Source organism: Alexandromys fortis, unplaced genomic scaffold (assembly GCF_014885135.2).
Source record: "Alexandromys fortis isolate MF-2015 unplaced genomic scaffold, M_Fortis_MF-2015_v1.1 scaffold_104, whole genome shotgun sequence".
NCBI lineage: Eukaryota > Metazoa > Chordata > Mammalia > Rodentia > Cricetidae > Alexandromys > Alexandromys fortis.
Window position 1 is genome coordinate 5,459,906 of NW_026068000.1, and position 16,908 is coordinate 5,476,813.

Sequence of the window (16,908 nt, forward strand, 5' to 3'; positions counted from 1 at the left end):
TGGGGATATGCCCCATCCACCTATGTAATTCTGCTTGAGATAGAGCCATAAAACCAGCAATAATAAGTCCCAATAAGGCACTGGACCCAAATCTTACTCCCCCACCCACAAAGAGACTGGTGCCCCAACAACTAGCTGTAACCACACTTTCAACTAAAACACTGGCCCCAGATGCTTTAGCTATTACAATAAGCCTTCAGCGCCAAAACAGCATCCCCTCCTGGAGCTTCTGGCTAGGATTTATATGGTTCTAAACTCCTTATGGCCCACCCTAACCTACTCTTGTTGGCTCTGTTACAACGCAGCTCCCCTTATTATGAGGGAATTGCTGTCCAGCGCCTTATTCAAGAAGCAGCTAAGTGTGATGAAGTCACTGGCATTTCCACATTCTCTAACCTTTGAACAAGTAACAGGACAGGGGCTTTGCATAAGTAAAGTTCCCACTGCCAAGGCTTTTCTTTGCAATTCAATTTATCCCCCCACAATTGCTGCAGAGCACCTAGTCCCCACAATGATACCTGGTGGGCACGCTCCTCGGGGTTAACTCCTTGTGCACACACTACAGTTCTAAAGGACTCCAACGGATATTGTGTCCTCATCAGACTGCTACCCGGCTCCTTTACCATGACTACCAAGGTCTCCTAGATAGGATGGGGCAGGATGCTGGTCTAACTAGAATAAAATGGGAGCCCATGAGCACCCTCACACTCAGCATCCTCCTAGGGGCGAGCCTCGCAGGGTTGGAGACAGGAGCTGCCTCTCTCTGTCCCAAAGTGAACACTACTCTGCTTTGAGAGAGCTATAGATGCTGACACAGAATGCCTAGAGACCTCACTCTCCCACCTGCAGGGCTCCCTCTCCTCACTGGTTTTACAAAACAGAAGGGGACTGGACCTACAACAGGGAGGATTGTGTGCAGCTCTGGAAGGAGAATGCTGCTTCTTTATAGACCATTCAGGACTTGTAAGGGATACCATGGCAGATGCAGGAGGGACTTACAAAGAGAAAGAGGGAAATGGAAGCCAATCAAGGATGGTTTGAGTTATGGTTTAATAGTTCCCCCTGGCTGACTACTCTCATCTCCACTCTGACGGGACCCCTGGTAATCTTGCTGATACTGCTGACTTTTGGACTATGTACACTCAATAGGCTAGTCCAGTTTAGGAAGGAAAGATTGGGGACCATCCAACTTATGGTGCAGTGCTCTCAGAACTATAGACCTCTCAGGACAGAAGATACCTACGAACTAACTGTAAGAGACCCAGGACTGGGTCAATCAACAAGAAAAGGGGAATGAAGGAACAAAACCAACTCCATTTTGCGCTAGGCCCCAAGGTAGATATCAGCAAAGTGGGAAGTCCCCTAGGCTGGAGCCAATCAGAGGGTCACCCGTATCCCTTATGCCCATAACTGTAGATTGTGTTTTTTTGGCCCTGCTTAAGAATGGTGGGGCACCTCCTCTGACCCTGCTGCTTTGGTGTACGAGACGAGATCCCTACCATGGTTTGTACTGTATGATTAAACCTTGCTCTTGCATATCGGTGAGTCTGTCCCTGGTCTTCTTCTAAAGACATAGAAACAGCACAGTTCTAAAGCTGCAGAGAAGATGAATCACTGTGTACTCATGACCACGTAAGCAAAGACGTGGCCTTAAAAGGATTGATGGATGCATAGTTAAATGCAAAAGACTTCTAAGTTAGTGGGATTACAGGTCATTTTTAAAGATTTTATTTTTAAGTGTGTGTGTGTGTGTGTGTGTGTGAGTGTGCGTGTAACATGGGTTTGTGCATGTGGGTGCAGCGCTCATGGAGACCAGCAGGAAATGTTAGACACCTTGGAACTAGAGGAGTTACAGGCCGCAGTGAGCTCTCTAGCATGGGTACTGGGAACCAAACCTGGGTCTTCAAGAGCAGTGTGTACTCTCAACCTCTAAGCCATCTCTCTGGCCCCTATGTGTGATTTTTTTTTAATGCTTCTATACATAGTTCTAAGTTTTCCATAATGAATACATATACTACTTACATCCCCGAAAAGGCTATAGTTTTAAAAGCTGCTTCATTCCTGTGCTGGCTTGAAGTCTAACAGTCTTTTCAGGGTGACTCTGCCTTACCTGAATCAGCTGTCAACTTGACATAACCCAGAGTGATTTGGGATTGCCTAGATCAGACTGGCCTGTGACCATATCCAGAGACATTGTCTTCAATGCTAATTGATGTAGGAGGACCCAGCTCACTGTAGGCGGTGCTATCCCCAAGGCAGTGGGACCTGGATTGAATAAAGTTGCTGAGCAACCCAGAGGGAGCAAGCCACTAGCAGCCTTCCTCTGCTTCATCCCTGTCCAGACAACCCTCAATGAGGGGCTACGGTGTGGAAGTATAAGCCAAACCCTTTCCTCCCCAACTTGGTTTCAGTCACTGTTCTATCAGAGCAGTGGGAAGGAAACCAGGACAGAACACTTGGGAACTGGAAGAAGTTGTGGCTGATGGGGAGAAGATGAGTTTTGATGTTTCCAAGCCTTACACTGGGCGTGGAAATGGGAGCAGTGGAGAAAGACTCCGAGCCAACATTCTCTGTGGGTGTGACCAGCTCCTGCCTAGAAGGGAAGGTTGTTGTACTCTGTCCTGTCCTGGTTTCTTCTGAAATGGGGCTACATAAAGCGTGGAAGAACTTAATCACCTTATATACTGAGGAGTGAGGTCAACAAGTGTCCTGAGAATTGCTGAAGGAACAGCCTCACGAAGGTATGTGGTTGTACTCTTAAGTATTTGATATTTTTGCTTCCAAAAGTCATCTGTTCCCAAGACCCACATGGAACTGTATTTATCAGATTTGAATTACCACAAAATAAATGAGGTAACTTCATAAAGAAAGGTTAATTTACCTCACAGTTGGGAGTTCCAGGGTATGGTGCCTGCCTCAGCTCAATTTCGGTAACGCCATGGATGATAGCACATTGTAGCTACGGGCTATGTCAGGGGAAGCAGGCAGCCACAAAGCAGAGAGGAGAGGGGTAGAGTCCCAGAATTCCTTCCTAAGCCTATCTCCTGATGGCCTAAGGATCTCTCAACCTCGCTTTTTGAAAATTCACAGCACCTCCCAGTGCCTGACCTGGAGGACCAAACATATGAGCCTTTGGTGGACATGATATCTAGACCATAGCAGTAGCCAGCGGTGGCCTTGTGCTGACGTGGTCAGGGTGTGACCTGATGTCTGTTTTGTGCTTTGTAGTTGGCAGACAGCTCCCATGATGGCTCCACTGAAGAGACAGAAACATCCATTTCAGGGAACATACAATTCTAACTGGAGAATGGCCACCCTGGGTTTCCCATGGCTGCATTCACCCCGGACTCTCTACTGAATAGTGGCGGCTGGGATTTATTCAGCCAGCTCAGATGGGTGACTGTTTTACATGTTGTTATTACAGAATGGAAGGAGAGATCACTGAGATTAGTCAACACCGAGCAGTCAGGGACGGGGAGATGGTTCAGCGGGTAAGAGCATGTATTGCTTTTCCAGAGGACATGGACTCCGATTCCCAGCATCCACATGGCAGCTCATAGCCATCTGTAGTATAACTCTAGTCCCAGGGGATCCAACACATTTTTTCTGGCCTCAGCAGGCACACTGTATGTACACAGTGCACAGACATAGATACAGGGAAAAACACAGATATACATCAAAGGAAATATTTAAGAAGAAGTAGCTGTCCCATTGTGAGTCTACACAGCATTACCGAGTCATAATCCTGCAGAGCCAGTCTGTGTAACAGAAGTGAGGACAGATGTCATACATGTGAAGACCTGCTGATGGCTGGAAGCATGAAGGAACTTCCAGCACATGCCAAGACCACCATTGAGGATTTCTTCATCTGAAAATCCATGTAGTTTGAAGCATCTGCCTTGCAGTCAAGCAATTCAGCCCTAGAGCCAACAGGGCACCCCTAAAGATGGAGAGCCGGCAGGACACCCCTAAAGATCACCACTGGGCTCCCGGTAAGCACTTGCTGCAGTGAGGAACTGGCTGCCTCTGCAGAACACTCCAGAGTGTCCAGCTGAGGTTGGTGGAAAGCACACTCAGAGGACTGTGGTGCAAAGAGCACAAAGGAGTTTTGAGTCACCGTCAGAAGCGGAGAGCATGTAGCCCTAAGGATGCCGTTATAGGAGCGTTACACCCAAGTTTCCTTATAGCCAATGTGGTGGTTTGAAAGAAGATGGTCCCCAAAGAAAGTGGCACTATTAGGAGGTGTGGTCTTGTTGGAGTGGGTATGATCTTATTGGAGGAAGTGTGTCACTGTGGGGGCTGGCTTTGAGATGTTTTTCTCAAGCTTCAGTCAGTGTGACAATTCAGTCGACTTCTTGTTGCCTGCAAGATGTAGGACTCTCAGATACCCCAGCACCACATCTTCCTACATGACGCCATGCTCCCTGTCATGATGATAATTGACTGAACCTCAGCAACTGTAAGTGAGCTCCTTCAGTGAAATGTTTTCCTTATACGAGTTGCTATGGTCATGGTGTCTCTTCACAGCAATAGAGACCCTAACCAAGACAATAGAAACCCTAACTAAGACAATAGTCAATGCTTCTTTTTTTCCTAACAAAGAGTAGAAGATTCAGAAATATTTCCTAGTCTTCGTTAGCACAAGAGGGTAATATGCTGGTCTGTTGTATCATGCATTATTTCTCCTTCTTGTTGGCCCTGTTGTCATCAAGTGGGCTAGATGGCTTGGTGGATATGCGTGAGGATCTGAGTTCAGATCCCCAGCAGCTGTCTAAAGCTGGGTGCGTGTCTGTAACCCTAGCACTGTGGGGGAGATAGGAGGATACCGGGGAGGTTTGCTGGGTGTTCAAGCCCAGTCAAAATGTTGAGCTCTGGTTTCAGTGAAGAACCTCCATATCTGCGCGCAAAAATATACAACACTTGAATTGTAGCACATTCATCTTAGCACCTCTACTAGATGGCTTGTGTTCTCAATAAATTAATAACCATAATTTAGACTTGGTCGGCAGAAGATTGGGGAAGGCAAGGGTTGGGAAGTCAGTGAGTTTCACTAATCAGTGGTTTCAGTAGTTCAGTGTGTTAGCTCCTGTGTTTTGAATATTATATGTCTCTTCACTGAAGAACATGCCCCTTAAGGGCAGGACTGATTTACTAAACTTCATTGTGGTTCACATGCTGAGCACACAGATAACCTCTAAGCATGCACTCAATAATTTTCTGTAGAAAATCGGGTTGCCGACTACACCGTGAGCAGGTGCTGAGGAGATAATATTATTAGCAGTGATCATCAGCCCTTGGTTTTCCTTGCTTGTAAAACATAATTTGAAGATTGTATTGTGTTTATTTAATCCCATGAACTGTATCGATTTTACATATTTTAAAGTTTTGTATTCATAAAGTGCTCTAAACAAGATTTTCTTCTTACCAATTGGGAAAAAGTATTTCTCTAAAATGCATTTAATTCTTAGTGGAAAAACAATATTAACAAAAGCATTGTGTGCATTTTAACAATTGTTCATTTTTGTCAAGAAATGGGATTTTTATAAAAAATACATGTGTAGCAATGAATAGCAAAACGATGCGTCTGTATGCTTGGAATTAAAAATGAGATTGGTTTTTGAATGTGTGCTGATGGTGTCCTGATTTTGAATGGGGAAGGGAGATACGTTGGGTTCTCCATGCTTTCAAAGGTTCATTCTCTCGATGTGCAGGGTTAGTAGTCGGGGCAACCATTCAGGCTGACAGATCCCTGAACTTTTGTGGCTTCAGTGATGGGGACAGGGATGTGGTTGACTTGAATATTCTTCAGACAGCCAAAAAATGAGTTCCTCACAGGGAGCGTAAGCATTTTCAATTTGTCTGAAAAAAGCAAAGGGAGAGACAGTCAGTGGAGAGCTCCTACAAGGCTCCGCCCACCTGGCTGCTCCCTGACTCCGCCCACCTGGCTGCTCCCAGACTCCCTCCCTGTGGTACACTCCACAAAGCTGTCTCTTGCCTGTAGGGAAGGAACTTCCACAGCCTGAATCAATAGATAATAACTCTCAACCACGCTCCCTTTCATGGGTTATAAAAGGACTATAAAATTAACAAGCAGACTACCTGAAGGGCCATAAAACAAGAAAGAATGCAAAGGCCCCTTCCGGGGATGTTTTGGTCTTTGAAGTGACCCCATCTCAACCTGCCCCATTCCCCCTTTGGCCTCCCAGTCAGCTGATTGCCTGGGGAAGAAAGACCATTTTTTTTTTTTTTTTGGTCAACTTTCTTGACTATTTGTTGACATAGGCTTCTGAGCTAATGGAGCCTCTTCATGGAGGACTGTAAATTACAGGCTTGGGACCAGGGCAAGCAGTAGTCACGTGACCTGCACTACCCTGAGATGTGCCCAGATCCTGCTCTTCTCTTTATCGCGTGTATTGGGGCGCCTTAGTTGTTGGGTTAAGAAGAAAATATCCAGAGTTGCTGGGGTGTAATACGGGTGTAGAGTTACTGACCTGGGACCCCTCCGATGTGCAGTGCCCCTCGGGTGCTGTTAGGTGGGAAGGAAAGCTGCCCAGCTGTGTAGCTGCTGTCGGTGTCCAGTTTCAGGTGCAGGACATGCTGTTTGATGGATACTGGAGGAGAGGAAGCTGGTTAGGTCGGTACCTGAGGAGGGGCCTCCCACTGTCTGACGTCTCCACCCTTGTGTCACCGTTGTCTTTGAACTCGCTCCCACTGGACCCTGGACCTGTCTGAAGGCACTTGGTCAGCCTTGGGTAGAGTGGTATATTATTTGTGTTTTAATAAATAAAGCTTGCCTGAAGATCAGAGTGCAAAGCAGCCACACTAGTCAGCCATACAGGCTACACATTTAACCCCAGCACTAAAGAGGAATATATAAAATGGGAGAAGATAGTCTCAATCTGAGGGTTCCTGGAGGCCGGATCACTCATTTTGGTCTGAGTTAGAGGTAAGAGCCAGCAGCTGGCTGTTTTGCTTTTCTGATCTTCAGCTTGAACTCCAATATCTGTCTCTGGGCTTTTATTATTTATACTACACTTGGTAGAAATTCAACACATCACTCAATCACAGCTAGGGTTTGGTGTTCTATAGACATTGCTAAATTGAAGCCCTAAACTGAATCTGTGGGGTTGAAGAGCTAGTGAAGTTGGTAAAATGCCTGGCTTACAAGCACAAGGGCCCGAGTTCCAGTGCTCAGCCTCTACCTAGAAACAAAAAGGGCTGCGTGTAGTTCTGCTTTTGCAATCCCAGGGTCAGAGAGGCAGAGCCAGGCAGATCCTGGGGCTCGCTGCTCACCAGTCAGCTGAGACTACCTAGCAAACTCCAGGCCAATAAGGCCTGGTCTCAAAGACCAAAGTGTTTGCCGCCTGAGGAATGAAAACCACTTTTGGCATCTGGCTTCCACAGGCGTGTGCATGCATGTAACCTGCACACACAAGAACACAAATGTACACACACATCATTACGCTACTCACCAAGACACTCACTGAGGGCTGAGCAGGGATGAAACCCAAGCTCTGGTCTTCTCTTGTCTCCAGAAGCCATACGTGATATGGCCTCAGCTACTGTCTCAGAAGCCAGGGTTAGTCTATACAAATGTTGACCCTCAACACATAGGTTCTCCTATCTTGATAATTGTATCTAACTGAAAGACAGCTTTCAATTTAGCCAAGAAAGGACTGCTTTTTACAAAAAGGTCTTTTAGCCAGTCCAGGCTCAGATATTTCTGTTCTTGATCTTAGCCAAAAGGGCAAGAAGAGATAAAAATTTGTTTATTATTTACTTACTTGTTTATGGAGTCTCATACTGGCCTCAAACTTACTACACATCTCAAGATGACCTTGAACTCTGACCCCTAACCCTCCTCCTTTCCAATGCTGTGTCACAGATGTTCACTGCCATGGCTTATGGGGATGAACCTGGGCTTAATGCATGCTAGGCAAGCATTCTACCAGCGCCAGGCACATTTATCTCTAAGATAATACCCACAAGTTATTATTAAAATAACAGATTCTGAGAGGGTGTGTTCACTTTCTACCATTGTTTAGTTCAAATACTTTGAGTTAATATTGAATAATTCTTGAAAAATAACAACAACCCTTAAAAATCCAGCAGCAAAACTAGATGCTCCCTACTAGATGTTCACTACATATCAGGTGCAAAGATGCTCACTGCATGCTCACTACAGATCAGGTGCACAGTTTCTCACTGCATGCTCACTACAGATCAGGTGCGAAGATGCTCACTGCATGCTCACTACAGATCAGGTGCGAAGATGCTCACTGCATGCTCACTACAGATCAGGTGCGAAGATGTTCCCTGCATGCCCACTATAGATCAGGTGCAAAGGTGCTCACTGCGTGTTCACTGCAGATCAGATACAGAACATGACTTTATACACACTCCTTCATTTACCCTTCAGAAGCCTATACCATTTTTATCTTCATTTCACAAATGAGAAAACAGCATTAAGGAGTGTATAACTAACTTGCCCATAGTAAGGGATGGGATTTAAAGCTAGTTTCTCTTTTTTAAATTTGTGAGGGGTGATGTGTGTGTGTGTGTGTGTGTGTATGTTGTGTATGTGTTTGTATGTACAGTGCCAGAAAAGCCAGAAGAGGGCACAAATCACCAGGATCTAGAAATGCAGCTTGTTGTAACCCACTCATGTGTGTTCTGGGGAATCACACTCACGTCCTCCAGAAGAGCAAGAAGTGCTCTCACCCACTAAGTCATATCGCTATCCCCAGAAACTTGACTTTTTGTTGCTGTTATTCCCAAGGAATTCAGAATCCAAACCTAAACCTCAATGCTGTTACCACCCTAAACAAACACTAAAGCAGCTTATCAGTTTTCTGAGCAGGGCTGGGCTGACCAGAATTCTCCATAAGCTTCCACACCCCAAACACAGCACATGGGGAACTAGAGGAAACAGCCATAAAAATAACCTAAGCACAGCTGGGGTTGGAAACAGATAAGGAAACTGGGGGTGAGAACTTGCTCTAGTGCCTGGTCCAGCACAACCCTTCCAGTGGATGGACTGCACCAAAGGTTACCAGTGCCATACCTGTCACTGAGTGCCACTGTCCATCACACAGAGACTGCTTTGGTGTGATTGATGTCGAGGTCCCGCCTGCCTCACTGTTCATAGAGGCTGTGACCTGAAACACAGATACATTTGGCTATTTCCTCCAGAAGGGCTCGTGGGGCCAGCTTACCCTGTCCTCTTCCCCAGAAGCATGCTGGATGTTGGCTTCCAACTCCTGTACTGGGTGACCACACAATGCCCAGAGCTTCCAAAAATTCCTTGCTCACACTTGTTCCAGGCAAACAAACCAAACTACAAACCCAGGTCCTGCCTAGACAGCTGGCAATAGCCATGCTTGCCTGCCTCCCCAAGTCCTCAGAGGTTCCTGACGACATCCATCTCTCCTCAGCAGCTCGTGTGCAGCGGTGCCTCTGCTGACAAAAACACCTGAACTTTGGAAGGCAAAAATGTGGCAGAGGTCCACACCTTGCTGCAAGAACCAGCCAATCATAGTAATTCCCCCCCCCCCCCCCCAAGAGCACGTTACATCACAGGGCTCTCATCCAGGACATTAGGCTACAGACCTTCCCACTCTGCAGGCTGGAGACTCCTCCAGGAATTCCAAGGGTTGAGTCAAGGTGAATAAAATGAGAAGGCTAAAATAAGCATATTTATAAATAATTTATCTCCGATTTGCCTGTAGCCGCATGGGGCAGGCCAATCTCAAGCAGGTTTTGAGCTAACCAATGTCCCTGCAGTTATGAAGGTCACTAAGTCTTGATTTCGTCTTCTTGGTGTCACTTCCTGTCTGGAGGTGGTCACTGAAGACCCTTCCTAACGTCCTCCTCTGAAAAGCCAGCCACCACATGCCCACCACCCATGCAGGTATTGCTTCTTCCTCTGCATGGTGGAGACTCACGCTGACTTAATATCTACAGGTTCGGCATGAGTAAGATTTACGGGCAGTTGTTGGCTGCTGGGGAAAGAGTGCCATTTTCTTCAGAGGGCTATACACTGGCAGATTGTCTATGGCCTGGCAAATGCCCCTCACCAATGTGCCTGTGAACAAAACTAGTCAACTCCCTGGGTCCCACAAACCAAAGAGACAAGAAAGTAGAAGAGGGAAGTAGGAGGGGCCCAGAGAGAATCATGGGTAAATATGATCTGAATTCATTATGTTCACTCATAGTAATGTCATTAGGAAACCCATTATTGTACATAATTATCATAGGCTGATTAAAAACTTCAAAAACAGGACATAGTGGCTGGGGCCAGAGTATGGTGCTGAAATAGACTCCTGGCATAGAGTTCAGAGACTCTGTGTTTGATCCCTAGAAATAGAAAAAAAAAAGTATTCTAGGAGTTTGAGCCATTTTATTGTCAGCTGGGACATTCTTCCCATTTTTAATAAACTGTAGAAAGCTAAATGAAAGAAAATGGTACAACATTCATCTTTAACTCAAGGCCTTAGCTACAGAGAAGATTTCTGAAAGAATTTCATTTCAAAGATATAAAATGTGGTTGTTGAAAATGGGATATTGACTTGGGCCTGTGAGGGATAGGAACGCAAGGCAGCAAAAGAATTGCTGGAGGAAAAATCCATGAAAAGCCACGGGAGAGATGGTGTGGTAGTCAGTGAGCAGCTTAGCCACAGAGACCAGAGCACAAAAATGCAGAGAGAGACAGACAGACAGAGAGGAGAGAGAGAGAGAGAGAGAGAGAGAGAGAGAGAGAGAGAGAGAGAGAGAGCGCGCAGAGGGTCCAGAGCAGATTCCATGGGCTCAGGGCCCTAGCCGTGGATGTGATCTGATGTAGACTTGGAAGTGAAGAGAAGGAGGGACACAAACATGGGTGGGGTATACAGCATTTCCTCTGTCTTTGACAAAAGTCCTAGGACTGAGAGTTCGCCACACATGTCTGCAGCCACACCAATGTACCCTGAATGTACCCACTCTTGCCTGACCTCAGAAGCGAAGCAACGTCTGACTTAATTAGTACCCAGATGGTAGAGTTATGTCTATATTTTATAGCCACTGGAACTGGGTTTGAAGGAATTTGAGCAGCTTCCCCAGGAACCTATAACTGAGTGTTGTCTCCAGAATTCATCTCAATTTGTTTGATGTTTCTCAATTTTAAAGGTGAAGCAGAGGAATTATGATGACATGACTCGCTAATAAAAAAGTAGAGAGTCTCCAAAGCAGGCATACTATTGGATTGTAGGTATTGGTATAACAAAATCCCAAGTTTCTTAGGTATAATATTGGATTCCACCTGTACCCTAACTTCAGACTTGCTGAGTCTGCTAGTGAGATCTGGCTCCCTCTCCCCTCCCAGGTAAGCATACCTTTCCTGCATCCATGTAAACACTTAAGCGCTGTCCAGACTGACTTCCAATGTGTATTAAGGTCCCAGTGAGACTCCTCGGGCGAATGCTGACAATGAGCTGAAACTCTGGGCCCAAGGACACAGAATTGTCTTCCAAAAGAAATAACAAGAAACAGTTAACACCCATAATTAAAGAAAGAAGACAGAGTTCATCAGACTTATAGATGTGAACTCTGCCAACTGTTCCTTACCCAGGACTACATGACCTCCTCCTTGGGAGAAGTAAATGCCTTTCTCCAAAGAGCCTCCTGAGCAGGGAGATACTCCAAACCTCACAGAGGGGGAACCCAGGGGTTTTGAGTTCAACTGGAAGTTCTTCAGGCACCCCACAAAGCTGTGCTGGGGGAGGCTCTGTAAGGAAGCAGAGGATAAGCAGTTCATGGTGTGTGCCTTCAGAAAAGTCGAGGGGAAGGGGTCAACTTGTGGGTGTTGAAGTTTGAGGTGCCACTTAACCAAATGCTGGGAGTGGGTGGGGGTGGAAGTTGCTAGTCTGTGCTCACATAAGAACAAGGAGGCTTAACATGACTGGTTCACACAGACAGAGCTGCAACACAGGGAAATTACACCTCACAGTTTAAATATCTCACTACTCTTTGTAGGCATGAACCATTTCTTAGGGCTTTGTGAGACAGCAGGATAGCTTAATGCCAGGCAGCTGACTGAAAAATGGGGCCAAGGTGTTCCCAAAATAATCAAGTGCAAGATGGCTCTCCATGTCGTTAGGTGTGGTGTACTACCAATAAACCACGGATGCCATGGAGTCCAGAGCAGACACTGTGTTCTACCAATAAACTACGGATGCTATGTAGTCCAAAGGAGATACTGTGTACTACCAATAAACCACGAATGCTGTGGGGTCCAGAGCAGACACTGTGCACTACCAATAAACCACAGATGCTATGTAGTCCAAAGGAGATACTGTGTACTACCAATAAACCACAGAGGCCCTTTAAAGTACATTTCGATTCAATAGCGAGTTGGTAGGCAGTGAAGGAGGAAGTGTATGCTTTTGCTATGGTTTTGCAAAGGCAGCAGAGACCGTCAAAGCTTGGGACACATCATCTTCCCCAAAACCTCTGCCTCAGGCTGCAGACATGGCTCAGCGGTTAAGAGCACTATCTGATCTTCCAGAGTTCTAGATTTAATTCCCAGCACCCACATGGCAGCTCATAATCTTCTATAGCTCCAGTTGCTGGAGAACCAGATACATTCTTCAGGCCTCTACAGGTACCAGGTGCACATGTGGTACATAGATATACATACAAATACAATAAACACACATGAAATAATAAATCAACAAGCACACACTCCATCTCCTTTCCCTGGAAGAGAAACTCATGTTTCTAATGCCATAGAGAACCCCATGGTCACTTCTTAAACGCCCGTGTCTCAGCCTAGACCTTATACATAAGCCTGGGAGTGTCGAGCAGGCACATTGTGGCCTTAAGAACACTGGCTGTGTCAAACAGTTATTCAAAGAATTTTGAAGTCTTCAATGTCTTATGTAATAACAACTATAATGAGAATTACTTTTTTTTTCTAGCTTTACCTTCAACTTCCTTGATGGTGACGACCCCAGGTAAACCTGTGCTCTGGGGATGATGGTAGAATTTCCAGGCCAAATACCTTCCTGGGCCCTTAGCCCATCCACAACCAGGTGCACCCTTCCTCCACTTTGTCCAAACACCACCTTTAGAATAAAGAAAAGAGTCAAAGGTTTACCTCTGTTAACTAGTACCACATTGTTTTTGTTTTTATTTTTTAAAGACAGGGTTTCTCTGTAGCTTTGGAGCCTGGCCTGGCCTCACTGAGGTCTGCCTGCCTCTGTCTCCTGAGTGCTGGGATTAAAGGCATGTGCCACCACTGCCCGACTTAGTACCATATTTTAATAGTGGTCATAGGAAACATAAAAAACCATTTTTCTATCCTTCAGTAGCTTTACAAGGAGGGAAAAGTCTTTTCTTGTTTATCATTGTGACCATTGTTTCATGAGAACATGTCAGGTATTCAACAGCTGCCATGAAAGCTGAGTTAAAGACAGATCCAAGGAGTCTAGAGAGGTAGACAAAGGAGGGAAGAAAGCTGAGTTAAAGACAGATCCAAGGGGTCTAGAGAGTAAACAAAGGTGGAAAAAGCCAAGGTACAAGCTGGCTGAGGTCAGAGCAGTCTGCACGGAGCTGAGGTTAGGGCAAGGCTCCAGAACAAGCAGGACTGGATATTCCTCCTGCGTCACCAGGGGCAAGCATTCTCTTGGCTATTCTCTTGACGTTGAATCCTTGCCTGCTCTCTCAGTGGTGGTGGGACTTGCAGTTCCAATGCCATCAGTAGAGGTCTAAATTATCCCCAAACAATTCTCTGTATCTCTGTCTCTGTCTCTCTCTCCCCCTCCCTGCCTTGTCATTAGCCCAGCTACTGGTCCAAATCATAGAAAGCAGCACTAACTTCCTCCCTTGGGGTCACTTCACATGCAGCCGTTCAGCTGTCTGTCTTGTTCTTCTTTCTGCATACATCCTGGACCCCACTGCTCCCCACTCCCACCTTGGCCCCCAGATAAGGGCAACAGCATCTTCCTGCTTTCCCTACTTCTCCTCTTGCCCCAGTCTAGTCAAAGGGTCTTTGCAAAAGTCACTACGTTCCTGTCTGTGCTTGACCAGTTCAAGATGCTTCAAAAAATTTAGAGACACTGTAATAGAATCCCAAGGCCCAGCCGGGTGTAGTGACACATGCCTGTTGTTCCTAGCCTCTTGAGCTGATGCAGGAGGATCTCAAGTTCTAGGTCAGTCTAGAATACCTAGTGAGTTCCAGGACAGCCTGGGCTGTACAGTGAGATCCCGTCTCATAAATGAATGAATTAGCCATAGTTGAAGGCACAGCTTAGCGATCTCAGCTCTCTGGAGGCTGTGTTAGGAGGGTTACAGAGTAAAGGTCAGCATAAGCAGCTGACACCCTATAGCTTAATGGTACAGTGCTTACCGAGGTCTATGAGGCCCTAGGTTCAAGTGTTAGCACCGCTAAATAATACATTCATAAATGCATACAGCCAGCAATATCCTAAGTCCTTAGAAGCTTAAGTTATCAGAGCCCTGCCCACCCCAGGCCCCCAGTCCTGTCCCTTACAATGCTGTGGTCTGCTCACTGAGTTCACCCCAGCACCAGTCCCATGAATTCCCATGGTGGCTGCCTCCTCCAGGAGCCTTTTCCTGACTACTTTAACTAAAATAGTACCCTCACTCTGACTTCCTGTGGACCAGGTCCAGCCAGACTAACATTTCCCCAGAAGTCTAGTATCTGACATTACAGTCAAGATGTTTATGTGATCCAAGAGAGCAGCCCACTCAATATCTGTTGGGTATTAATGAGTGGAACTCATCAGGTCACTTGGGTTCCATCATGAGAAAAGCATGGCTTCCTTTCTAGTGTTTGCTTTTAACTCACCCTAGAGGTGGAATACTAGGGATGTAGTGAGAGAAGGCTTTCTGCTTGCTTATAAAAGAATACCAGGTACCCAGAGAGAGGTCCAAGAACGGGCTCTGAGAAGAGGAGCGGTCCCATGTGCAGGGATGGGAAGTAAGCTGGGGCACCGTGAAGTCCAGGTGGTCGGGGACGGCATCACAGGAGTAACAGTTTGAGTCTGTCTTGACACTCAGACTACCATCCAACATGGTTCATGTGTGTATGGCAGTCTGTCCCAAGATGCTGGGCATCCAGTGTCCGTCCCTACCTACACGGACTCTCCCTTTACATATGCCAGGGTTCCTGGGAATAATTCTAGACTCTTCACTTTGGCTACCGAGGCAGTAGATTCTGTACCAGCTGGAAGTGCGGACTGGGGATCCCTTATCTGAAACGTTTGGGACCATAAGTGTTCTAATCTGTTTTCTGCTTTTGGAATGTTCATATATACATAATGAGACATCTTAGGATGGAACTCAAGTCTAAACACAAAATTCACTCATGTTCAATATGGTTACACACAGAGAGGGAGAGAGAGGAAGAAATTCTATATATTTAGTATTTTGACTATATTCTGTTAAAGAGGCTAGGAATGACATTTTCTGTTGAAGGTACTCTGTCTTTTCTCAGAATGTTTGGTATCCTGGGCAGTTTTGGATTTTGGATTATTTCAAGATGTTCAACCCATTTTCACACAGTCCCAGCTCTCACCATGTGCCACTTCCCGTCATGGTAGTTCTCCTTGCTTCTGAGCCTCAGTTTCTTTCCTTCTGCCCCCAAAGCAAAGATGACATGTCCTTCTGAGAGATAAAGAGCCATGAAGGAGTTCTTGGTGCCTGTGTAAAACACCAGCCCTTTGGAAGATGTTGTCTTTATGTCCATGGAAAATTGTGATCTGTGGATAAAGAGAGAGATAGGAGAGAAGAATTGGGCATGCTGGCCTATGACCCCAGTTCCCAGGAGCCAGGAGCAGGAGGATTACAATTTTGAGGCCAACCTGGGCAGCCGAGATGTCTTCAGGTATACAGCAGTAAGATGTTTTCTTTCATAAATTAATAAATAGAAAAAAAAACAAAAAAGGAAAGAAATGGACAATGGAGTGAAATAGATGCCTTCAGTTTCCTGCACCTCAGAAGATGAGTAGAGGTGAGCCCACTCCCTAAAGATGCAGGGGCTTCCAGAAGTCAGAGCACACTGGCTGTTAATACAGTCAGTACAGTTTCCAGATCACCTCTGGAAGAATCGCACAGATTTCCTATGGCAAGTTTAGCTAGTGGTAGAAGTCCTAGCATATGGCAAGAAGTCTAGCATATGCTAGTACTTTAAAAATCAACATTAAGATTATGGTAAAATTCACATGTCCTAAAATTTATCATCTTCATCACTTCTGAGTGTCCAGATCATTAGGGTTGTGCTCATTCATACTGATGCACAACCATTTATATAGCTCCTCTTGGTGTGAAACACAAACTCTACCCTGTAACCAATTCTTCATTTGCTTAGAGGCCGGCTACCACCCTGTCTCAACGGACCTGACTGCTCTTGGTACCTCATGCAATCGGAGCCACACCCTCACTAATACAAACCGTTTATACCCAGTGAATGTGCTTTCTATTTGTGTATCTTCATGGGAAGGGAGGCGGTAGCAGGAACAGAGGCAGCTTGAATAATGAGAATGTGATTTGGGCATCAGGTGAGTACGTTCTATGGGACAGGAGTGCTCTCCCCATTTCTCTGCCTCCCCCCACCCCAAGACCTCAATTGTCCTGGAAGAGGAATTAGAACATACTATGTAGCCAATAATTGAAAGCTAGTATTAATTTACTTGATGGCTTAATATCATTTCCAGATCAAGCCAAGAAAACTTCCTATTCATCCGTTCATCAAGCCAGCTAACCAAACAACAAACATTTACTGAGAGTTCAGTAGGTAGAAGGCAACTGTGCTAGGCCCTGGGAATACAGCCGTAGAATTATCTATGGTGTAAGGGACCACCAACAGGTTCATTTAGGACAATATGAAAAGGCAGTAGAGACGCAGGCATC

At 45.8% G+C, this 16,908-nt stretch overlaps 1 protein-coding gene across 6 annotated transcripts in view; it reads right to left on the bottom strand.

The window, feature by feature from the left end:
- Positions 1 to 3,594: 3,594 nt before the first annotated feature.
- Lama3 (laminin subunit alpha 3) overlaps positions 3,595 to 16,908 on the bottom strand; it is a 214,416-nt gene continuing 201,102 nt past the window's right edge. For 3 of the 6 annotated variants that reach the window (XM_050160721.1, XM_050160719.1, XM_050160717.1), the window contains 7 exons: positions 15,575 to 15,758; positions 12,960 to 13,100; positions 11,602 to 11,761; positions 11,370 to 11,500; positions 9,065 to 9,158; positions 6,492 to 6,611; positions 3,595 to 5,859 (listed from right to left, as the gene is read on the bottom strand). In XM_050160721.1, the coding sequence (XP_050016678.1) occupies positions 5,714 to 5,859; positions 6,492 to 6,611; positions 9,065 to 9,158; positions 11,370 to 11,500; positions 11,602 to 11,761; positions 12,960 to 13,100; positions 15,575 to 15,758 (976 nt within the window). In that variant the 3' untranslated portion in view covers positions 3,595 to 5,713. The remainder of the gene's footprint in view (positions 5,860 to 6,491; positions 6,612 to 9,064; positions 9,159 to 11,369; positions 11,501 to 11,601; positions 11,762 to 12,959; positions 13,101 to 15,574; positions 15,759 to 16,908) is intronic. The other 3 variants (XM_050160720.1, XM_050160718.1, XM_050160722.1) reach the window with 2 other exon arrangements.